Genomic DNA, 23,806 nt, shown 5'->3' with positions numbered 1-23,806 from the left:
AACTCATCTATGCGACCTTTGCTCACTGCCTGCCCACTCTGGATGGCACTAACCTACTGAACCATGGGCTGAGAGCTGAACCACAGCTCTGATGCTTTGTGCCCCCAAAAATTCCTGATCCTGTGGCCCTGGCTCATCCCCTCTGCAGCTACAGCTATCACTCCTGAAGAACCACACACCCTACCCCTAGGCAGGGACATAGGGACTCAGGGCAGGAGGGCTGTGAGTATCCAGGGGACCTCACCCCTGGGATGGTGGAGGATGGAGAGGGAAGTGTCAGGTGAGGGGCACACGAGCCCCTGCTGCCCACCTCTCCATCCTGCCAGCCCTTTCCATTTGTGCCCAGCAGAGCTGTGGCGCTGCCCTTTGCAGGCTCCAGTACCTTGACACTAGTCTCTTTGGAGAGTCCAGTCTCGTACTGAGGGCAGACCCGCAAGGTGACAGAGCCCAGCTTCTTCCCTTGATCACCCAAGCACCCAGGCTGCTCCGACTGCTCCTGGAAGTTCTGAGTCCACTCGGCTGAGCGCGTCCGGAAAATGGGCTGGGAGCCCTGTGTGCTGCGGCTGCACTCAGGCCTGGGTGTCACTGCAGCACCCAGCCTGCGCTGGCTGCAGTGGCCCGTGGTCCTGCTCTCTGTTGGGGAGCTGTCGACAGAGCCAGGGCAGGACTTCCTGGCTGCCTGGCAGAGCGGTTTAGGGAAGTCCAGGCTGCTGGTTCGGACACAGTATGCCTGCCGCTTCTCTGTGATGCGCAGCAGCTCGATCTGTCGGCTGGGCAGCACGAAGTCGCTGTCATATTGCTCAGGGTGTGGTTGGGGCTCCGCCGGTGGTGGCGGCAGTGGTAGGGGGGTCTTGAGCTCGTGGTTCTGCAGGACATCTGGGGCGCTGTCCTGCAGGGTGCGGGCAGCCCTCCTACCACAGCAGTCGGGCCCCAAGGAGGAGTACACCAGGTCGAGCTCCTTCGGGCTCTGTGCCCTGCTGGAGTCGTAGTCACTGTCAGTGGCCAAGAACACCTCTGAGGAGCCCTCCTCATCCGACAGCCCATGTGAGTCTGCAAGGGGTGCAAGAGAAGCAAAGAGAAGTTCAGCCTTGGTGTTGACAACCCCAGCTGAGGGGCTGAACTCATTTGCACCAGATGGGAGTCCAGGGAAGCCCCAGAGCGTTCAGTCCCTTGCTGTACACCCGTCCTGCGCTTGCTAAGACACAGGAAGAGCAGGTCCTACCCCAAATGAGACCAACTGCCCTGCCTGCACCCCCACGGTGCAGGGGCAGCCCTGGAGCCCACCAGGCAGGAGCTTTGCAAAGCCAGGTCCTTACCAGAGTTGAGCTTACAGCTGGTCTCTGGTGAGGGCGCCGGGGAGGTAAGGTACTCGAGGTGGGATGAGGTGGACCGGGTTTTCTCCTTCATTGCTCCTCCAGCCTCACTGAGGAAGCCACTGAGAGACACCCCACAGGAGGGCTGCTTGTACCGGGCATGTTGCAGGGCATCCATTATCCAGCGCATCTCACGCCAGATCTCCTCCATTTGCTGCCAAAATAGGACAGGATGGATCCCTTCCAAAAAGCAAACAGCAGCAACAAAAAGGTCCCACAGTAACACATGGGCTCTCCCACACACCTTTCCAAAGGGGCAAAAGGGGGAATCCCTGAGCCAGGAAATCCCAAAGAAGTGCTCTCAGGTGGGAAGATGCTGCTTCTACCACTGTTGGTTCAAGCAGGGGTGCTGAGAAAGGGGTAATGTCAGGTGCTCTTTCAAACAGCCATCCCAAAATGCACTTCCAGGCCCTTTTCTAGCAAGGTGGGGTGCCGCAGAGCAGGAGCCTTTGGCTCTCCCGTCAGGATTTTTAATGTGACTATTGCTACACAAAGCCCTGCCTGCTGCTGCCCCGCAGAGAAACCCCACAGGGTCCCAGCCAAAGGACCAGTGAACAGCCCCAGTGCAGATGCCTCTGCAGCTCATCCAGGACATCACTGTCCTGGCTACATCCCGCAGGCACAGTTAAGTTCAGCTCCTTCCCACCACACTCCCACTGTGCGCACCTGGATATAGTCGTGAACCTGCTGGTGCCTCTGCTTTGCAGTGGAGAGCTCAGCATCGGAGAAAGCTTCTCTGAGGCTCTGCTGAGAGAGGAGCGACTCCAGCTCCAGGAGCGCAGATACCTGACAGTACTGGGTGATGAACTCCCGATCGTATGTGAAGAAGTGGACTGAGGAATGGAAAAAAAGAAGGGGGGATTGAAAAGCATCAGGTATTGGCTGTGGATGCCCTACAGGCTCCCCCCAGCTCACTGAACACAGGGAGGAGGGACTGCTGTCCTCTAGTCTACCTGGAGAGCCCTCAGCATCCCCTTCCATCCCTCCTCTCCTGGAGAAGGTGAGGGAGCTCCAGCACACCCCACTGCCCATTCCAGCTCTCACGAGGTCTCAGAGGACAAGGGGACCAGCAAGGTTGGTTTTTGGTATTCCCTCTCCTTACCTAGCTCGAAGATCTGCAGCGGCAGCGTGAGGAAGCCAGAGCGAGGGGTGTAGGGGTTGTTCTGGCCTGGGGCGGTGCAGACGTCATCTGATGGAGGCAGCAGCAGCAGAAAGGAGACCTGACCCCCAAAGTCCAGCACTTCTTGGCTGTACAGACGGAAATCTTTGGCCTGCAAGAAGACACTGCAGTAAGGCTGCAAACATCAGCTGGTGGGCCCTCCAGCAAGTGCTCATCCACAGTGGAGTCCTCAGGGACTGCCTGAAGCCAGAGGACATTGCTGTTTCAGCACACAGCCAGCACTCCTGGCTTCTGGCATAAAATGTACACTTCCCTATCTCTCTTCTTCTAAAAGTCTCTCTACCTCTTGCAATGGGATGTTCACCAGGGTCATCAGCTCCTTGACGGCCACTTGGAGCTCCTGAAACAAGCGGTTCTGGGAGGCCTCAGCCTCTGGTTCTGCAGGAATAGGCTCCTCCACGCTGATCATCTTTTGCAGCCATTCCCACTCCTCCCTGGAGAAGGGCAGAGAAAGACACATGAAGGAGGGAGCAGCTTAGGATGGACATGAACATGTAATAACTACAGGAACTACATTTGGTCAGCCATTCCTCCCTCAGACAGTGCAGCATCCCCAGGGATGAAGGAGCTACAGTGGTAGAGGGGGACCTTGGTTTGCTGCAGATTCAAGCTGTCCTGCATGGCAGGCAGCGGGTCTGACAGGCTGAGAGAGCTGGGCTTGTTCAGCCTGGAGAAAGAAGCCTCCTTAAGGGGAGACCTTAGAGCAGCTCCAGTGCCTAAAGGGGCTACAAGAAACCTGGAGAGAGGCTTTGGACAAGGGCCTGTAGGGACAGGACAAGGGGGAATGGCTTTAACCTGACAGAGGGGAGATTGGGGTGAGCTCTTAAGCAGAAGCTCTTCCCTGTGAGGGTGCTGAGGCACTGGCACAGGGTGCCCAGAGAAGCTGTGGCTGCCCCATCCCTGGCAGTGCTCAAGGCCAGGGTGGACGGGGCTTGGAGCAACCTGGTCTAGTGGAAGGTGTCCCTGCCCATGGCAGGGGGTTGGAACTGGGTGAGCTTTAAGGTCCTTTGCAACCCAAACCTGTCTGGGATTCTATGATTCTATGGCTCTCTGAATTAGATCCTGCTGTCAGGAGATGGAGCATAAGCAGGAGGCGATGTGGGCTCTTATGCCTAATGGAACAGAGGAGCCTGGCTGCTCTGCAAGCCTCACCTGGAGATGTTGGGATTAGAACGAATCTTGACGTGGCACAGGATGTTGGGGAGTTGCTCTGGCACCAGCACTCGGATCTGATCCACGGCACTGCAGAGCTTCAAGTAGCCCAAGTAGAGGCCCCGGGAGAGAGCATGGCTGCTCCGCTGGTGGTAAGCCAGCTTGTCCTGAGGAGAAAGGCACCACTGAATGGAGCAAGCTCTAGTGGGGGGGGGTCTCCCCTGCCCTGGTGCCGGCTGCCATGGCACAGCCAGCCCAGTCAGCAGAAGGGAAGCAGCAAAGTACAATCCGTTGCTGCCTGACGAGCCTGGCATCAGCTTGATGCCTCCCCTTGAAGCTACACAGGGTTTCTGCAGGCTGGCTGTACTCTCCTCCCTCTCTGCCTGCAGCCAGCACTGAACCCTTGGTGGCCCAAGAAGGAGCAGGAGTGCTGGTGGTCCCGCAATTGAGCCAAAGGCAATTCCCTGCAGCAACAGCACTGGGCAGCACCTGGATGGAGATCAGCAGCATGTCCAGAGCAGTGGGCTCCTCCGGGGAGGACACGGACTTGCGACTACTCTGCAGCTTGCAGATGGGAACCCAGCGGACACTCTCAAAGGTCTGGTTGGTCTTCACCTCCTTCAGAGTGACGATGAGGATATTGCCCTGTTTGTCTTTGACAGGCTCAAAGAAGACCTGCCCCAGGTCCTGGATACCCAGCAGCCCCTGCACAAAGGGATGGGAGGGCAGGAGAAAGACAGTGTCAGGTGACATCAAGGCACAATGCTCTGTGGGACAGGGCACCGGGGACATGACTGGCCAGGTTGTATGGGGCTTGGAGCAGCCTGGTCTAGTGAAAGGTGTCCCTGCCCGTGTCAGGGGGTTGGAACTGGATGAGCTTTAAGGTCACTTCCAACCCAAACCATTCCATGATTCTATGACTGGCAGCTGCCTGCTGGAAAACAACCTGCCAGACAAAACACCCACTGACAGCTCCCAGTCTTTCTGCATGAGATTGCCATGAAGACGGACATCTCATCTACTAGAGAGGACAAGGCAGGGGAATCCCAAGCTGCTGCTGACCAAGCCCTGGGCACGACCAGCAGAGCCTGCAACTTTCCTGGCTGCAGCACGTCCACGTGCTGCTCCCAAGTGCCCCACAAGAAGCACTTGCTCCCCATCCAGACCACCCTCACCTGCATTTGAGAGATGGCAAGCAGCATCTTGAAGCGTGTCTGTAGGATGCAGGAGCAGGACGACTGGGAGACGGTGACACACTGCCGCAGCCACAGGATCTCATCCCACATACATGACACCTGCAGCACACCAAAGGACTGTCACCACTGGCTGCCGCTGCTTCACACGCAGGTGTCTTGGGGAAATCCATTTGCCTTTCTGTTTGACCTGGGTTAAGGATGTGCTTGAACACATATTGCCTTTGAGCAGGGGTGAGATTTCCAATGCCACAGGCACCCTAAGAGCCTGTACCTGAGGCAAGTACCACATGTGTCCACCCAGACATCTGCCTTCATCTAGGACTAAGACCTTAAGTTTGAGTAGAAGATAGCCAAGGGAAGGAAGGAGAAGGTAGCCTTCTCCTTCACTAGGAGCAAAAGATTTTGTCCCTGAGCTGCCCACCTGCCCTTTCACTAAGCCTAACGACAGCAAAGACCAGCAGCGCCCTGCACATCCTGCTTTGTACAGCAGAGGCAGAGCTGCGGTGGCAGGATCAGTTAAACAGCCAAGAAGCTGCTGGCATCCCTGCAAAGAGGCAGCAAGCATCCACTGTGGTGGCATTGGTGCATTGTCCCACCTTTGGACTTCCAAGGGCTGGGCTGAAAGTGCCATTCCCTAGTGGCTTCTTGGTCCAAGCCTGTGCTGCCGCAGCAACCCGGGGTGGAGGGAATCTGCTGCCATCTGAAGGCAGCAGTGGTCCATGATGGCCACTTGGCTCACCCGGGGCTGCTACTGGCTCTTGGCATTGCTCAGCCCTGCAGTGGCACAGCGAAGGTCCTGGAGGCAGCACCGGGAAGCTCAGGAACCACCAGATGTTGTGTTGTCTGATGCTCACTTTGTGCACATGAGGTGTCCCCTGACACTTCTCCCAGACCTGAATCAGACCCAACCAGCCCCAGTGAGAATGCTCAAGCATGATGGGCACTGCTGCCTGCACATGCAGCACTGGGGAAGGTGCTGCAATGAAGGTGCTCTACAGATCGTGAGACTCTTTAAGGACACATTGTCCAGGGTGGTGGCCATCATCTCAGCAGCATCTGGGGTGGCAGTGTTCAAGGCCAGGTTGGATGGGCCTTGGGCAACCTGCTCTAGTGGAAGGTGTCCCTGCCCGTGGCAGGAGGTTGGGACTGGATGAGCTTTAAGGTGCCTTACAACCCAAACCAGTCTGGCATTCTATGATTCTGTGTGTCAGGAGACACACTGCTGCCATGTTCCAGCACACAGCACAGGGTCCCTAGCCAACCCACCTTGGTGAACCAGAGAAAATCCTGCATGAGCAGGCAGGAGTATGTGTCATCAATCTCCACCACAGGGATCTGGTCTTCATGGGTCACCAGGATGTTGTCGTCCTTGTAGAAGATGGCTGTCAGGTAGAGGCCCCTGCATGGGAGGAAAGACAGACTTCAGGGTCACCCCCGGCTGCCAACTTCATCTCCTAAGGGTCTCTCTCCCAAGGGCAGAGGAGATGCCCTGCCCCAGGTCCACCTTCTCCCCAGAAGCCTGTGTCAGAAGAGGCACAAAGCTAGTACAGTAGCAGGAACAGGAACACAACGCTGCCAGTGACACAAGCTTGGCTGACACCACAGCTGATGCCCCAGCACAACGGAGGGGGATGGGGCCGGGCCTGTGCAGGAGACACACTGTGGTGTTTGAACGCCAAGGGTGAAGGTGGGCAGTGAGAAGCTGGTGGGGTCTAGAGGAGGATGGAGTGTTGGGTGATACTCAAGAGATCAGGTACAGGGTTTGGCCAGTCCAAGTGGAGACACCAAGAAGAAACATTTGATTTCTTGGCAATGGGAATCCACTCTGCTAACACCACCAGCTAGCTCAAGGCAAGAACCCACTTCTGCACACCCCCAGACTCTGCAGGCGCACACAGCCCCACGTGCCCACTGGGAGAGGGGCTCTCCACCACACCAGCCTCTCACCGCTTCAGCGTCTTGAGGAACTTGCTGCCAGGATGGAAGAGGTGCTTGAGGCTCTTGGAGACCGAGTGTTTCCTGCTCTGGGGCTGGCTCTTGCAGGGCTCTGGGGAGCAGAGAGCAGAGGATGCTGCAGCACAAGATGAAGAGCTGAACCAGCATGGCATGCCAAGTCTCTGCCAAGGTCTCCATGCCCAAGCTGTCTCCCTGCTGTGCTCATCCATGGGAGAGACAAACTCTTGGTACCACCTCAGCTCCCTGGACCAAACCACAACTCTGGACGCCCTCCCCCCTTTTCGCCAGACTCCCCATGCACTCACCATGGCAAATGCAGTGCTGGTGGACAGTCTTCACCTGCCCCAGCAGATGGTCCAGAGCTTCAGCTTGTCCCCTTCGCCGTGGGGCCCGGCCATCGTACTCCCGCCAGTCTGTGGGGAACATACTAGCATCACCCCTTGGTCTGGGGGCAAAAGGGGGTCCCATGCCCTCCTCCCCATGGTACATCACCTCCCAGCATGGCATGGCATGGCACCAGATGTGGGTGCTGGGCATCTCAGGGCAGGCTTTGGGAGATCCCCAGGAGCACCCTGCCTCTGCACAGCACCCCATGGCACCCTGCAGTGCAGCAGGGACACAGCACAGGGGAAGAACAAAGTCCCATCTGTTGCTGCTGTTCTTTGCTGGCCTTAAAAAATCAAATTCTTTCCAGTGTCTTCCTCCAGGTCTTCCCTGGAGCTGCAGCTTTCCTGGGCAAGTGCCAGGAGCTGGGCTCACCTCAGCAAACACATTAATAAGATCCTGCCAGCAGCAGGACTCAGAACAGGGTTGGGTACCCACCAGCTCTTCATTAGCTTTACATTAATTGCATCAAACACCCCTGTGTCCTGCCTGCTGCTGTTTTCCATGGGTAGTTCAGCTCTGTTAACAGTGACTATGGCTTACCACTACTTTTAGTAGCTTTAAAAACACCCAGGGAGGTGCCTGACTATACTCTGCTGGGCCGGGGAGGGATCTTTACTGAAGGGAGAAATATTAATGGAGATAAAAATAAATAAAACCCACCCATGTCTGATTCACTTCTGCGTCAGTGCCATGTGGGAATGTGACCCATGTGGGATGGCAAAGGGGCTTTAAAGTGTGCAAAAGGACTTATAGTGTGTCAGACACAACTGACACCCTGCCAGGGCAGGGTGAAGCCATGACCACACAGCGCAGGCACAGACTTTCTACATGCATCCATTTATATACGTGTAAATGTGGTTTTGCATATTGCACCCTGGTGCTTTGTCTCTTGTGTAGCTGCATCTAAGCTACACATGGAGCCTGCATGGCTCCAGCCCCATCGCTACTCACTGGGGTCAGACTTACACCTCTGATGCTCCCAGGCAGCAACGTGCCTGGTCCCTCGCTGCCTGCTCCCCAGATGCTCATGGTGACACTCCATACACATCCTGCAGGACCACTATGCAGCAGAAACACATTTTGGGGTGGGTGCTGAGGGGCAGAGGCCACCTGAGAGACCACTCAGCCCTGAACTTCAACATTTGGGTCTGCTTCTTCCAGTTCAGTCCTTCTAGCCTGGCTCCTGCAGCACCCTGGGGTGCATGTGTGACACTGGGTGACTTTTCCCCACTGCTTGCCCCATTGCCAGTGTTGGGAGGTGAGTGCTGACAGTCTGGAGCTTGTGGGTAAGGCTCGTGACCCCCATGCCACTTCAGTGCTGGGAAACGCAGGTCCCTGGGGATTGGCTGGATGGGCCTCTCGCCCATCATGCAGTGGCACAGGGAGGGCCTCACACCCACTGCCAACCAGGACCAGGACAGCTCTGAGGCCTCGAGGACACCTCCAGCTGGGGCATCCCACTGTGTCTTCCCTCAGCATGTGCCAGTGGTGGTTTTGCGCAAGTTTGCCTGCTTTGGGGCAGATGTCATTGAGATGGTGAGGAGCTGCCCAGCATCAAATGACAAACCTCTGCTGAAAACCACAGGGCTGTTTTTCCTTCCTACAGAGAAGATGGCTGCTCTGCTTCCCTTTTACCTGGGAAAACAAAGCACCCTTTTCCCAGCTTCTTTCTTAGGATGAGCTGACACAGGTGGCCTAAAATGGCTCAGCTAGCAGAACTTCAGGTTGAAAAATTGCTATTTGGCAAAGCTCCTATTGCCTGGAGGCAGCACCTGCCTGCCTGGTCTGAGATCCCAAGTGCTGACTCCGTTGTCGGGTCCACCAGACCCTATACCAGCAGGGAGAGGGACCTTGGATGGCACAGAGAGCTGCCACTTCCCAGCATCGACCCTGCAGCTGGGTCCAGCTCCTGCTGGTGTTCCCAGGGGTACTTACTAGAAGGGATGGCGAAAGGGGGCACGGAGGCTTGTGGGGGACCCCAGCCCTTCATGTTGTAGGCAGACACCTGGACGTAGTAAGCTGTGCCCTGCGAAAAGGGAAACCACACTCAGCATTCTGGCACTGATCCTGGCTCAGTGTGCAAGAGAAAGGATTCCCCCAGCCCAGTACACCAGGACACCATGGGCAGTACTAAACTGGGAGCCTGCAGCCCAGGTCATCAGCTCTGACCTCCCCCCACTGTACAAAGCTTGATATCAGACACTAGAGAATCTCCACAGCATGGGTGGGTGGCTTTTGTGGGAGAGGCAGGAGAAGGATGGGACATTGCAAATGCTCCTTGCCAGGAGATGCTCTAGCCCCAAAGACACAGGACTTCCACAGTTTGGAGGGTCAGGGTGCTGCCTTCCTGCTGGGATGTGCAAGGATCCTGGAGACAGGGAGCTGGCCCAGCGCTGTTGAGGGCTTGTAGCACAGTGACAGGGATTAAAGGCCTCTGATTAAAGCCCAGTCAAGCTGCCAGATGTTGCAAGGCCTCCAGGCACTTGTGAAGGCACACAGGAGCCTGCAAAGCAGCTCTGAAAGCCTGATGGATGTGCTTGAGCCATGCCCATTCAGCAAATGAAGACTCAAGCCCCATGCCACCACACACAAGGGCAGCTTCTGCCCCACAGTGGCTCCTGGGTTTCAGCACTGCTGCTCTGGCCAAGCCCCTCTAACCACATTGACGTTTTCCCTGCTCCTCGAGCAGGTGGCCCCTGCCTGCCCAGAGCTTTGATCCTGCAACTCCCTGGTAAGGGCAACCCAATTCAACCCAGCATCCCAGTATTCCCATTCCAAGCTCCATTCCGCTGCAGTCCCCATCCCGCCCCATCTTCCCTGCACTGGTCCAGTACGTGCCTGGACCAGACAGCAGCCCCTGGAGAGGGGACAACTGACAGGCAGCATAGTCCCTGCTCTTCCCAGTGAGATAAACCAGCCCGTGACAGTGACAAGCTCCTGGAGATGGGGACAGGGCTGGTTCCCCCTCTCCAATGGGGGACTGTGTGAGGGGTCGATGTGTGCAGGTGGCCAAAGAACAAGCCACTGATTTATTGCCCAGGAAGGGGATATCTGGAGACAGGAGCAGGGTGGGAACAGACAACAAGTCAGGTGCTGTGTGAATGGACCAATTCTGCCTTTTACCCCAGAGCCACAGGCACCCCTTCACTGGCTTTCCCCATTGCCAGGATGGCTGTGAAGAGACACATAGATGCCTCTTCCAGCCCCACACTCTTGGCTCTGCCCACAGGCTGTACTGAACACAGAACATACCACTGCACAATCCCATTCCTCCCAGTCAAGATGATGCTCCATTCCCTCCCCACACTGACTGCGGGGAAAGACCCAACAGGCTGCACTGTGGCTGTGGGCTCTTCCCCCGCAGCCTAGACCCCCGTGAGCTCACCGACACCAGCCCCTGTATGGTGAAGTGCAGGTTCTTCAGCTTGTCGATCACAGCCTCCCCCATCAGTGGTGAGAAGGTGGGGAAGCAGCTCCACTCCACTGAAAGGAGAGAGATCCCAAGGTGCTGTGTGGTTCCAGAGCAGACACAGGCTGCCAGGGCTGGCTGCAGCATGTCAGTACCACGGCAGCATGGGAGCTGGAGACAGGGAAGAGGAGGAGCCACGGCAGGGGGCACGGCACAGAGAGCTGTGATCCTCTTCACCAAACCATGTCAACAGGGTTAGCACTCTCAAACTATGGGTCAGGAATTGGGAATGGAGGAAATTCTCCCAGAAGCCCAAAACCAGCTGGTTTAAGCAGGTGAGGGGTGCAGGAACAGCACGGAAACAAAGCACCCCAGTGTGCATGATGAGGGGGCAGCAAACCAGTGGCACCCTGAGTTTTGCCTTGGTGTAGGATGGTGGAGCAGTCTAGCTCAGACTGTCCAGCAGCCCTGGCTCCTCCTGTGCTCAGGCACAAAGGTGTATTCAGTGTGCAAGGCCAGGCTGGATGAAGCTTGGAGAAACCTGGTCTGGTGGAAGGTGTCCCTGCCCATGACAGGGGGTTGGAACTGGATGAGTTTGAAGGATTTTAAAGTTTAAATTGGATTCCAATCCAATCCAGTCTGTGATTCTGTGATTCTACAATAGGAGCTTGGCAACACTGCTCACTCCTCAGCATGCTGGCATGGTGTGCAGGGGGTGAGCAACCCAGTACGCCCCACTGGCACACTCAAAGTACTTGCCCATGTCTGTGTGCCCTCTGCACTGCTGTGGGGACCCCATTCCTTACCTTTGTACTTGGTGACAACAGCTGAGTTGAAGCTCAGGGGCTCCCCAAAGGTCACCTGCACTGAGGAGCTGCTGGCCACGGAGAGGTGGACATTGGTGGGGGCATCTGGCACTCCTGGGAACAGAGAGTGCAGGGACCACTACACTGAGGACAATTACTCTGAATCCCACAGTGTCCCTCCTGGGCCTCCCCCCAGTCCCACCAGCATGCTCCCAGAGCATCCATATGGTGAGTCCTGGCTACGGAGTGTGGGGATGCTCTAATGGGTGGTGGTTCAGCCCCACGACTGCACCACGCAGCACCTTGCTCCTTCCCCCAGTGCTGCAGCTGGCCCCCAGGGCCCCCAAGCTTCCTGTGGACACTCACGGGCATGTTCAAACCCTGCCTTCATGCGCTTGTAAAGCCGGTATCGCCACTCCCAGGCCTTGAGCTGCTTCTCTTTGTTGGAGCAGTCGGCGTTGGGCGCCTCATTCACCACCTGTGCTGTCAGGTCGTTGACGCGCTGCTCTGCTTCCCGCACCAGGGTGGAGAGGTGCAGTGAGCGGCTCTCCAGGCTCACAACTGTGGGGTGGGCGGGATGGCCGTGGGTCCCAGAGGGGAGCCAGCAACAGGGAAGAGAAGGTTAGGGCAAGCCCAGGCTCTGCTGGCAGCAAGTCGCCTCCCTGAGACCCCATTCGGTGCTCCATGCCCTGCTACTGGGCTCCGCTCCAGCGCATGGCTGCACTCGAGCCCCTGGTGCAGCCTGCACCAGTTTCCCACAGCCCAGTGACCACCTCCCCACGTGGACCCCACTGTTTGAGCTGCCCCACTCCACCAGATTGGTGACCACAGTAACAAGCACAGCATGGCTTCCCCATGCCAACTCACAGTGGGGGCTCTCCTTTGCTCCCGCCTGCAGCAGGGCCCTGGCAATGGGAACATTGTTGGTCATGATGGCGATGTCCAGGGGCAATAACCCCTCACTGTTGGGGGTGTTTAGGTCCAGCTCTTCGGGGCTGTACTGCTTCAGCAGCTCCTGGACCCTGTCTCGGTCCTGCAGCTCCACAGCTTCGAAAAGGGCAGCATTGCTCTGGAACTGGGTGGAAGGAGAAATGCAGGTCAGCATAGGGCACCCTCCTTCACCCCACCAAACACCACAGCCCCTCACCCCACAAACCCAAACAGGGAGGGTAAGCCCTGGCCCAGGGGCTTGGGAGCATTTGCACTTTGCAGACACAGCTGGGTGAATCTGAGCAAAAACCCAGACCACCTCCAGCTGAACTTGTTCCAGGGTGGCTTTTCTTAACACACCCTTGGTCTTCCACCCAGGTGACAGCACTGCCCACACACAGACCCTCCATTCCCATCTTCCCAGCCACAGCAGTGCTAGATGGAGCCAGTGGGCACTGACCAGATAGGACTTGCGGAGCTTCTCCTTCTCACCCCGTCCCGCCAGGCTGCCCTCGTCAAAGGACGTGTAGTTGACACGGAATTTCCCTGACAGGTTTCGGTAGAGCCTCTTGGCTGCGTTGGGTGAGGAAGGGCCCGGAGGCTTCCTGGCCTGAGCCAGCTGCAGGTCCCTCATCTGCTGCGTCATTTTAGGGGAGGATGACCTGGGGAAGGGCAAGGGTGTGTGGGGAAACAAGTTATGGAGGGCGGACAGAGAGGCAGAGGCACATGTGCAGAATCGGGACTGAGGCACAACCCAGGAAAGCCAGAGCAGAGATGGGGCAGGACCGAGGTGAGTGGCTGCAATGCAGGTGCCAGTGCCAGTGATGCCTTCATCTATCTATCTGTTCTCACCCGAGGCTGGTCCGTTCCCCCTTCCCATCACTGCTACTGGCCCTGCGGAGGTCCTGAGGGGTTCATATGAACCCTGTGGGTGAGATATCTTCATCCAGACCCAAGGGCCAGTCTGGCCCCTCTCCTCTTAAGTTGGGATGCCCCAAGCAACCTCAGGCTGCTGTGTTCTGCATCTGATCCCCATCCATCACACCAGAGAAATCTCTCCTCACTCCCATACTCCACCATCCAGCTCCAACAGAGATGTGCTGTCCTATTCTGGGTCAACAGCCCCCAGCCCCATGCTGGATGAGTGCTGCCCACCACGCAGCTGGCTTGGGATGGCCTCACACACCCTCTCCACATCCATCCTTCCAGCAGGAACCTGTCTCCTGCACTCATTGCTGCCCCTCAGCCCTCTTTGCTATGTGACTGTCCTCAGGATCCATTTATTCCAGAAAAGGGCACCCTCTGAAAGTGACCCAGGCTTCACAGCTGCTCCTCTCTCACCTTCTCCATCCACATTAATTATTAAGCTACAAAAACTTTTCTCCACTCTAAGTTTGGTTTCTATTTTAAATAGCAGTGATAAATATGTAGTTACTAGGAAAGCTGGGACCTACATGAACCCTGGAGAGGGGCTTTTGACATGAGCCTGTAGGGACAGGACAAGGGGGAATGGCTTTAACCTGACAGAGGGGAGACTGAGATGAGCTCTTAGGCAGAAGCTCTTCCCTGTGAGGGTGCTGAGGCGCTGGCAGAGGGTGCCCAGAGAAGCTGTGGCTGCCCCATCCCTGGCAGTGTTCAAGGCCAGGTTGGATGGGGCTTGGAGCAACCTGGTCTAGTGGAAGGTGTCCCTGCCTGTGGCAGGCGGTTGGAACTGGGTGAGCTTTAGGGTCTCTTCCAGCCCAAACCATTCTGTGATTCTATAATCTTTTCTTGGCTTCCCAGAGGGGAAGCTGACCCTCCCCCTGCAGCTGTGACTCCTGTGTCCCCACCAAAACCTCTTCCCACAGTGCAGCATGGCCCCGCTGCTGTGAGGGGATTTTGCCCATGAGTCATCCCTGACAGCTCAGAGGGTTTCCACTGGCGTCAAACATCTGATCCCCTTCTTGCTGCAGCCCATGGCACAGTTCCCAGACGAGGAGCACCAGGTCTAAAGAGCATTCAGCACAACTACACTCAGCACAGTTTCTCCCAGTTTTGACCTCATACCCCTGTGCATAAGGTCAGATATTTAGGAGCAAGGTCTTCCCCGTATCACTTTATTGGTTAAATATCAAGCAAGGGGTAAGCGTGATAAAAAGCAGCATGAAAGTTGTCTTGAAGGTCATGCCAAAATGCTGCCACAAGGCTGTGCCTGTGGTTATGGTGTTTATAAAGCCATCATCAGGAGGCAGGATATTAATAACAACCTCGCTACGTGCTCTTCATTGCCCTGATTTCAGATTAGGCACAGTGGGCTGCAGGAGGCCTTTAATGATTTTACCTTTTATTACTGTGATATTTTTAAGAGGAAAACGATAGGGAGGTTGGCTTCTGCCAATCACTCATCTCACTGGCTTCAGCCTATGGATTTAGAGGTCTTGAGCATGACCCAAGCCTTGGTGTGAAGTTGCTGCCTGGATTCCTCCAGGAACGGGTGTTATCTGAACATAGGGCTTTACAGACCAGGCCAATGGTGACCACCAACCCTGTGAGCTTCAGGCCCCCTAAGCAACCATGCACTCTGTGCAGCAGATTCTTGCCAGTTCTGATGGGAAGGAAGAGGAACAGCTCCCCACCAGAAGAGCATCACCATGGCAGGAGAGATGTGCAAAATGCAGGGGAGGGCTGAAGGACCAGCCCTGGGCTCACTGGGACCTGCACAGCTCCCAGTCGTCAGCTTACAGCCTGAGCACATCGTGCTTCATCATGGACATGGAGCAGCTCCTGGCACGGCCACAGTGGAGGGCTCCTTATGCCAAAGGCTCCGCACATGGCATATGCAAGCCTCTATAGACTGCTAGTACAAAACCCCAGGTATAAAAGGAGTGGAAAAGCATCACACAGTTCTGCTGTCACTGGTGCACATAAACTAAGAGAGAAAAGCCACCCGTGCCTGTGCAGGCAGGGCATTTTGGCAGGAAGAGGCAATTAGGAAGGCAGGTCCTGACCCACAGGCCAAGACCAAGAAGCAAAGTGCTATCTGACATACTTAGGAATGAGAAATCGATCGAGTTGATACCCTCCAGCAAAACCTTGTCCTTTCACTTGTGTTTAATAGCTCCCTGCTGCCCAAAACCTCCTCTCTCCACCTCCAGCTGCTGGTGGAACACAGCTTTTCAACATGCTTGTCAACAAGTTACCTAATTCTGTTGCATTTTGCCTTCATCCAAGTGGGCAACAATGCTCTCCCACATCAGTAAAGGGAGAAAGACCCCAAAAGTACATCCCTGAAAGCTGGAGTAGACCCTGTTGTAACAGATCCCTGCTCCCTTCATGCCTGCAGAATCAAGATTAAAAAAGGAGAGGTGCTTTGGAACAAAAGCACTTTTTTCTGTCAATTAAAATGTACGGCAAATGACGCAGTAGAGGCAGAGTGCACAATTTGGAAGAGGTTTTCTCAGAGATCGTAACAACAGGGGCAACAGAGAGAAATTTCTCACTGTTTTCCCTCATCTGATTTGCTTTTAACGAGAAGTAGAGACAGAAATTATTCAGAGCTCAGGAGTGAACATTCATCTGTATTACACTGGCTGTCCCAAAGATAAAAGAGATCCGGACTCAGTGAAATGGTCTTGATTTATCCAGAGCTAAACTTTGCCCTGGCACAACTGATAGCTGATAACAATACTCAGAGATGCTGTGCCCTTGAGGTACGACCAGCCAACACCAGCTTGCCCCAAGGCAAAGCCCCATCCTGCAGGGATGTGGTGGGAGGAGGTCCCAACCTCCTCTGCCTTTGTTGCCTCAGTGCAGCCAGACTAAATTTATCTCAGCCACAATCAGTTCTTGTTGCTAAGTATTTGCCAACCTCCTACAAACACCATGGCACTGGACAGGTGCTTTGCTTGCCCCAGCAGCTCAGTCTTCCGGCCATGGGATGTGTTTGTGACCATTGAGAAGGCAGTGTGGACATCAGGTCTGCAATGCCATAAAGCCACATACCAGCAAACTCCATCACCCCCTCCATGGAAAAGGCTGAGGTTCTGACACAAGGATGTGCTAGGGCTGGCCAGACTCATGTCATGAAACCAATGTAATGAGGATTATTTTCTTTTAAAGCACATGAGGATGGATGTGAAAAAGACAACTTCATTTTACTCCTCCTTCTGCAGCTAACACAAGCAAATCCACTGGGTACTTTATAACATTGTGGTTCCTGCATATTCTGGGTTTTAATGTTTCCAGTCTGCAGAGCTTGGTTCAGTAAACAGTGTTAATAATTCTTGTAATTATATGATTTTAAGTGCATTTTGTTTAAGGGTGTTGTCTTTCTGAGTCTCAGCAAAGAACCAGTCCATGTCAGCCAGGGCTGCTCTATCCCACTGGCAGAGCTCAGACCCTCGGCTGGCTGGAAGAAGCCTTGCTCGCCCCAAGCCCAGCAGAACCTGTGTGTCCTTCTCTGAGCACCCTATGAGGATTCATGCACCAGGGAAGGAAGCCACCCACTGTGTGAACCCCACACGCAGGGACTTTGTCCTCCCTGCCACCATGTGCTCCCATCCCAGGGGCAGGGGCTGGAGGTACCCAGGCAGGCAGGCAATGATTGTCCTGGCCCAAACTCACCAGACTAAACATAAGGAAGAAATATTTTATGCTGAGGGCAGTGAGTCACTGGCACAGAGAGGTTGCCCAGAGAGGTGGTACATGCCCCATCCCTGGAAACATTCAAGGCCAAGTTGGATGGAGCTCTAAGCCACCTGGACTAGTCAAAGATGTCCCTGATCACTGCAGAGTGGTTGAACTAGATGACGTTTGAAGGTCCATTCCAACCCAAACTATTCTATGACTCTACAATCCTATGACATGGGTGGTGGGGACCAGAGTGGCCATTCCACATCACCTCCCACCAGTGGGAGCCTGCATGGTGAAGAGGCTTGTGTGCAAGCAATGCTGCTGCTGGTAGCAATGGTCTTCTAGCTATTCCCCAGGGCTGTCCGGTCCCTCCTGTTCCACATGTTGGCTGTGGAAAGGATCAGTTCATGGGAGTCTGCCCATGCTGGCTGTGAGAGGGCAGCTTGAGCCCCCAGGGCTAACATGAACTCAGCACCATGCTCCTGTCCTTGGGGTGGGCGTGGGTGTCTGTCACTTTGGGAAGCTGCTTCCTGCTGCCTGCAGCCTAATGTGGCCAAGAGAGAAGCCACAGGGCTCTGGGCATGAGAAAAAGGATGGAGGATGAAAAGTGATGAAATGCTTTGAAAGGACAATGCTTCTGGTGAGGAGGAGGAGAAGGGTCCTTGCAGAGCTTGTTGTAGCCTCATGGCACCGTGGATGTCAGTGGTGCATTAGCACAAGTTGCCAGGGATGCTTTACTGAACCACAGACCAATTCAGTGCATAGGGTTATCCAATGAAGGAACAGGCAAAGGACAGGAGAAGCCTAAAAACCAGTTATCAGGTAGAGCCAACCCAACCCAGCCAACCTCACCCCAAACTGGGAGCTTCCATCAAGAGTTCAGCTGGTAAGATCAACATACAGGCTGCTTCCAAAGGAATCTGAGCACAAGGAGTCTGTTCAGTCTGAGCACACTCAGCCTAACCCCACCACCAGGACCATGCTCACCCTTGGTGCATGCAGCAAAACACTTGTCATGGCCACAAACACTGACACTAAATACTCCACAGCAGAGACCAGTTGAGCTCCTCATATACAGTGGAGCTCTTCTCAGCTCATGGGGACATGAACCAGAAGCACACTGTCCAGCTTGAAGAAGAGCTGCTGATGCACTCATGTTGCCCATTCTTTTTGCCCAAGTATAAGCAATTTTTCATGACTGGCAAAATAGAGACTGGATCCAAAATGGGTAACAAGTATGGGAGCACTTCTAAGAGTGGGATTTCACAACCCAACAAAACGCACACTCAAAACTAGGACAAAACCCTGTGCCTAGCATCCCTGCAAGGCAGCAGGGCTCACGGGAGCAGCCTGTACACCAGCTGCCCAGCTGGAGGTGTGAGGACCTCAAAAGTCATGTTGTGTGATGACCTGCCTGTGCAAAGATGGAACAAAACACTCCTGCTCTGTGGAAACATCTGCGTGCCTGGAAAATGCACTTGCTTATTGAAACCTGGGTCCAGGAAAGGCACCAAACCAGAGCCAGGGCTTTGTTAGTTTCCTACAGATTTTCTCTTTTTTCCCCACTTGGCAAACCCGCTGGGTTTTGTTTTGAATGGAGCTGAAGCGAACATGCCTCTTTTGTTTAGCAATAACAACTAACTTACACAGCCCCTGCCAGAACATTTTTCTTTGAGCTCCAGAAGCCCAATGCCATCAGCCCAATGCTCAGAGGACCTCAGGATGATGCAGGGCCAGGAGCTGCACAGCACCCAGTGCACTGCAGTGTCTCCCGAGCATCAGGGACCCATTTGCCAACACTGGTATGGCTGCATGTTGCCTCTGCCACCTCCATACCAGACATGCCATGGTGCATGTAGGTGCTTCTTGAGGAGCTCATGGCCCAAGGCAGGAGAGAATGGATCTCACGGACACACAACCTCCTGCAGTGGACACCCAGCAGCCCGGTACCTGGAGGAGAAGAGCACACCCCGGGTGAGACCTGCAACATCCCACCAGCGTTCAATGCCCTGCACCTCTGCAGGGGAAGAAGTGAAGGATTCCTCTGCAGGGGCAAGAGGGGGTCAGCATCATGCTTCAGTGCCTGGGCATCCCAGAAAGGGATGTTCTTTTGCATCCCTCAGGAACACATGCTGAGGGTGCGCCTGCTCCTGAGACGAGCCCTCACTCAGCTCCTGGAGGAGCTGTGGCAGCAGGGAAGCACATGGGAAGCACACAGGAAGCACACGGGCTGGACACACGATGTCCCACATCCTGGGCCCAGTTGGCAAGTCAGCACTGTCCTCCAGAGGCATGGCCACATCCCCCAATGCAGTACAGCAGGGAAGAGCCTGCCCCACTGCACCTAACTCCTAAATCAGAGGCTCTGAATTTGGGACAGAGACTTCAGGACTCCAAGAGAGGCTGGAAGACAACCAAGTAGATCATTTGCTGACAGCCTGCGGAGGGCTCCCATAAAACACTCCGTTTCTGCAGGCCCAGCAGTACCTCTAGGGGAGGAAGGGAGCAGAGACATGTGCAAATTCTGCGGCAACATGATAATGCTGATGCTTCTTTCTGTTCTTTTTTTTTTTTTTTTTTTAATTAAGCATCCCAGTCATTGTCTTTAAGTGAGTCCAGAAGCCCAGTGGCTCAACTGCCATTAAAATACAATCAAAATCAGACTGTCAGCTCTCTGGCCCCTGTGACCATCACTGTGGGGACTGCAGTTGCGCTCATGCTGCAGTCACAGTGTGGCATCATCCTGGCTGCCCACATGTGCAGGTCCCTCCTGGGCAGCTGCTGCCCTGCCTGCATGTAGACCTCAGCCAGCACTGCCAGGACACTGGGGCACTTCTAAGGGACAATGCACAACGGCTGGCTCTCCAGGCAAGGCAGATGATTCTGACAGTACCATCAGCCCAGCATTGAGTTGTTCTTAAGTGGAGACCAGCTCTGGGCACCCTGACATATCCATCCCTTGAGGGAAGGGAAACAAAACCTCAGAGGCTCACATAGACAGGGATCAGGAAGGAGATGCTGGAGGGGAGAAGAACGTTCGTTCAGGCCCTCAGCTGTGCATCCAGGCCAGCTCTGCTGGCTTCACTGTTTTCATTGAATGGTTTGGGCTGGAAGGGACCTTAAAGCTCACCCAGTCCCAAACCCCTGCCACAGGCAGGGACACCTTCCACTAGACCAGGTTGCTCCAAGCCCTGTCCAACCTGGCCTTGAACACTGCCAGGGATGGGGCAGCCACAGCTTCTCTGGGCAACCTCTGCCAGAGCCTCAGCACCCTCACAGTAGAGAACTTCCCCTATTTTGGTTTAAACCCATTACTCCTTGTCCTGTCCCTAAATGTCCATGTAAAAATTCCTTCTCCAAATCTGTTGTTGGCTCTTTCAGGCGCTGGAACACTGTTACAAAGTTCTCCCCTCAGACACATGGTAAACCCCAGCAGAGCTCCTGATCCACCCTGGCTGGATGCTCACCCCTAGAAAATCTGCTCTTCTGCTTCTGCACTACCAAATTCCTGTGGGACTGAGCTGACTGAGGGTGTCCCTGCCTGGAGGGGCCCAGGTAGGGTGCAGCATCCCTCTGTCACAAGACCCGTTGTCCCTGGGAAGCCCTGGTCCTTGCCCAGCAGCAGAGTCCCTTGGTACTGCAGACGTGTTGTCGGGAGCTCTGCTCAACCTGGGGCTCCCCACTCCCAGTCAGGGTAAACCCTCCTCCCTGCGCGCCCCACAATGCCAGCCTGTAATTGCTGCTTGACATTAAGTATCTGAGCAAGGAAGTCTTGGGCAAATGTTCTTGCCATGGGAACACACAGTGCTGAGTCTCTTTAATTACATTGTTTTTGTTTGGCTTGTTTTATTAGTTGTGCTGCGGCTTCCCCTCCCTGACAGCCCGGTGAAGTGCACACTAAATATGGCCGGGTTTAAAGCCCGCCGTGAAATCCGAACCGCGGCACCAGACTGGCTGGACCCGGGACACGCCAGGGTTATGCGGGACACGCATTCCAGCTGCCCCGCGCCAGCCCTGCACCCCATCCTGCTCCAACACTGTTACCACCGTGGCCGCAGCACAGCTGCTACCCTCTAGAACATCCGCACAGCCTCCTCTTCCTCATGCCACTAAACCCTGCTGGGAACACTGCCCAGTCCTTCACTCTATGGGCCCCAGGCTGCCCTATCTCCATCATACCCTTTGCTTCCACACTAATCCCCATCCCACCCCATCTCCATCACACCCATCACTTCTGCAGCAGTCCCTGTCCACACTCCACACCTGCTCAGCCCACCTCTGGCTGCCCCTCAGGGCCCAAGAGCCCTCTTCCCACCAGCCACACTGCTTTTATCTTCCTCTGCCCCTCTTGTTATTTTAAAGGCATTCCAGAGGATGCTGTCAGGCTTGGATGTGGTTTGGTTGGGTTGTTTGTTTTCGTACTGGAGGTTTTATGATTGCGTTGGGAACAAGTCCTAATTGAGCTGCAATTCGAATTGCAGTCCGTGGGTATTTGTTTCATTTTTGGAAGGGCTGAAATGGCAGCTTAAGCTGGAGAGCGCATTTGGTCTTAACTGGAACCTGATGGAGATGGAACTGAGCAGGATGAGCTGCCCCAACCTGTGACTAAAGCCCATGGGGAAGCCCTGTGCAGCCACCATGGTGGCATGTACCCATGGTGCACCCTCTGACCATCCAAAACTCCTTCTGCTGAAGGACAGGAGGCAGCAGGTGCTGCTCCTGCCATGACAAGCGCCCAGCACATAGCCTTGGGGACTGGTTTGGTTTGGGCTTACAACCATCCTGCAACCCCTGCAACCCCTGCACCCTGCAAACCCATGTCCTGCAATCCCAGCACCCTGCAAGCCTCTGCACTGCAGGGTCTGTAACCTTGGGCTTGCCCAGCAACCCAGAGAGGGAGCTCAGAATTCTGCCTTGGTGCTGGGGCTGGCTGGTGCTCCCTGTTCCACTCAGGAGCTGTGTCCAGACCAAGAGCTGCTCGCAGGGACCAGGCAGCAGAAAGATAGGACCTAAAGGTCAGTGTATAAACTACCCTTCAGAGGGTTGGTGTCAACTTCTGCTGACCGTGCCGCCAGAACTAGCAGTTTAGCCCCGGCACCCAAAATGTGCCTGATGCTTCTGGCACTGGCAACCAGCTGGACCTTTGCAGGTAGGGACAGGAGGGCAGACAGATTTCCAGTGCACAGAGGGACCGGCTGAGCACCACCTGCTCTGCATTGTGATGGCACTTCCTCCTTTCCTTCCAGGATGCCACAAGCTCCAGATGCTGGAGCAGGTCAACAGTGCTCTGGAAGTCACCTCCAACCTGCTGCTCCATCCTGGCTAAATCAGACTTCCGCATATTAAAAGCAGATGAGCAGTGAGGACTCACGGTCCCTCTTTCAGAAAGAAATCCTATCCCAGTTTGGCCTGCCAGCAACGAGCACTGCTCTGTGCCACAGACGCATGTGTGCAAACTTTTCTCGGGGGTATCAAATGCAGAAGCTGAGTCATACGACGCCTGCTCTCAAAGATCACTGGAGGCAAAAGGAAGGAGAAAAAAAAATCTCTGTGTGGTTGCAGGGCCCCAGCTCAGACCCAGCTGGAGCAGAACTCTCAGTGTGGGGATGCTCACCGATGCAGCCATAGCCTGGAGGAGCGAGAAGGGATGTAAGGACATGCTCATCCAAGCTTGGTTCTGTCCCTTGCTCTGGCCCTGACACTCGCTTCCTGGTAGAGAGCAGGGCAGGCTCCTGGGGAAGCTGCTGTGGCCTCCCCAGGGTGATGGGTGAATGCGTGCAGGCTAGGGTGGCCAAACGGCGGCTTCATCAGCAGGCTGCATCAGCATCTTCAGATGGGAGAAGAGGCAATGGGGGCTGGGATGGCATTGTACTAGCTCCTCTGAGGGTTGCCACCATGTACCTGCACCCAAGCAAAATGCCCTGGAGCCAGGAAGAAGCACTAACTTATCTTCCTCTCTGATGGCTCAGGTGTGTGCAGGAGGGATGTTCTGCACTTCAGCATAGCCTCACACCAGGGTAACATCCCACGTTGCCTCCTCCTCATCCCCCCTGTGACCCACTGGGGCTGTTCCCCCTGACACTGAGACAGAGGATGTTGAGGCTCCGCAGCACCTGCATACCAGGCCCCTCACTTGGGTTCAAATGTTGGTTCAGCTCCTTGCTCTGCTGGAAATGGGGCTCCTGGGAGCTGCATGGCTGTTGCCTGGCCCTGGGGCTGCAGCCGTATCATGGGGGCACAGCTACATGCCACGGTGGCTAAGACCTACAGACTCATGACAACAGTGAGAGGCGATAGGAACCCATACCTGCGAGGATGAGCAGCAAATCCTTTAACCTCCTGCGCCACCTGGTGCCACCAGGAAGAATACGCTGGTGGGATCCGGCTTCCATGGGAAACCACCTCTTCTCCAAAACCATGAAACTGGACAAAATTGGCCCAAGAAGGAATTCTCACACCTGTGCCTGGTCTCCATTCTCAGCCAACTGCGTCCAACCTGTGCTTCACAGCCCTCCAGAGGATTTCCCCAGCCCATCACTGGGATGTCCTTTCTGGTGGAAACCCACCTCCAGTCCATCCTCCTACCCAAGCCACCCAGATAGACAGGGACCAAGCTGCCCAAGCACGCTGAGGCTGCACGATGGAAACCAGCACCGCTGGCTGAAGACTTCCAGTGCTGAACCCAAAGGGGTTATAAAAGGCAGGCCACAGACATTGATCTCAGCAGGGAGGAGGAGACAACAGCCAAGACACAATGGAAGAACAGACAAACACACACACCCGGCTCCAGAGCTGCTGCCCAGCTG

General features: G+C 55.2%; 1 protein-coding gene across 6 annotated transcripts in view; it reads right to left on the bottom strand.

Moving 5' to 3' along the window:
• Positions 1-23,806, bottom strand: part of LOC130598519 (ankyrin repeat and fibronectin type-III domain-containing protein 1-like) — a 181,089-nt gene that overhangs the window by 2,770 nt on the left and 154,513 nt on the right. For 5 of the 6 annotated variants that reach the window (XM_057408026.1, XM_057408023.1, XM_057408024.1 and 2 more), the window contains 17 exons: positions 12,850-13,051; positions 12,327-12,534; positions 11,826-12,020; positions 11,460-11,573; positions 10,630-10,727; positions 9,180-9,270; positions 7,163-7,270; positions 6,849-6,948; positions 6,168-6,300; positions 4,881-5,000; positions 4,195-4,410; positions 3,706-3,872; positions 2,837-2,987; positions 2,476-2,644; positions 2,040-2,206; positions 1,317-1,527; positions 383-1,050 (listed from right to left, as the gene is read on the bottom strand). In XM_057408026.1, the coding sequence (XP_057264009.1) occupies positions 383-1,050; positions 1,317-1,527; positions 2,040-2,206; positions 2,476-2,644; positions 2,837-2,987; positions 3,706-3,872; positions 4,195-4,410; positions 4,881-5,000; positions 6,168-6,300; positions 6,849-6,948; positions 7,163-7,270; positions 9,180-9,270; positions 10,630-10,727; positions 11,460-11,573; positions 11,826-12,020; positions 12,327-12,534; positions 12,850-13,051 (3,118 nt within the window). The remainder of the gene's footprint in view (positions 1-382; positions 1,051-1,316; positions 1,528-2,039; positions 2,207-2,475; positions 2,645-2,836; positions 2,988-3,705; positions 3,873-4,194; positions 4,411-4,880; positions 5,001-6,167; positions 6,301-6,848; positions 6,949-7,162; positions 7,271-9,179; positions 9,271-10,629; positions 10,728-11,459; positions 11,574-11,825; positions 12,021-12,326; positions 12,535-12,849; positions 13,052-23,806) is intronic. The other variant, XM_057408025.1, reaches the window with a different exon arrangement.

This window comes from Pezoporus wallicus, unplaced genomic scaffold (assembly GCF_028554395.1).
Source record: "Pezoporus wallicus isolate ANWC-B61680 ecotype Strahan unplaced genomic scaffold, APGP_CSIRO_Pwel_v1 contig_4012, whole genome shotgun sequence".
In the NCBI taxonomy this organism is placed as follows: Eukaryota; Metazoa; Chordata; class Aves; order Psittaciformes; family Psittacidae; genus Pezoporus; species Pezoporus wallicus.
The sequence above is the reverse complement of the archived record's forward strand: the minus strand, read 5'-3'. Positions and strand labels throughout refer to the sequence as shown.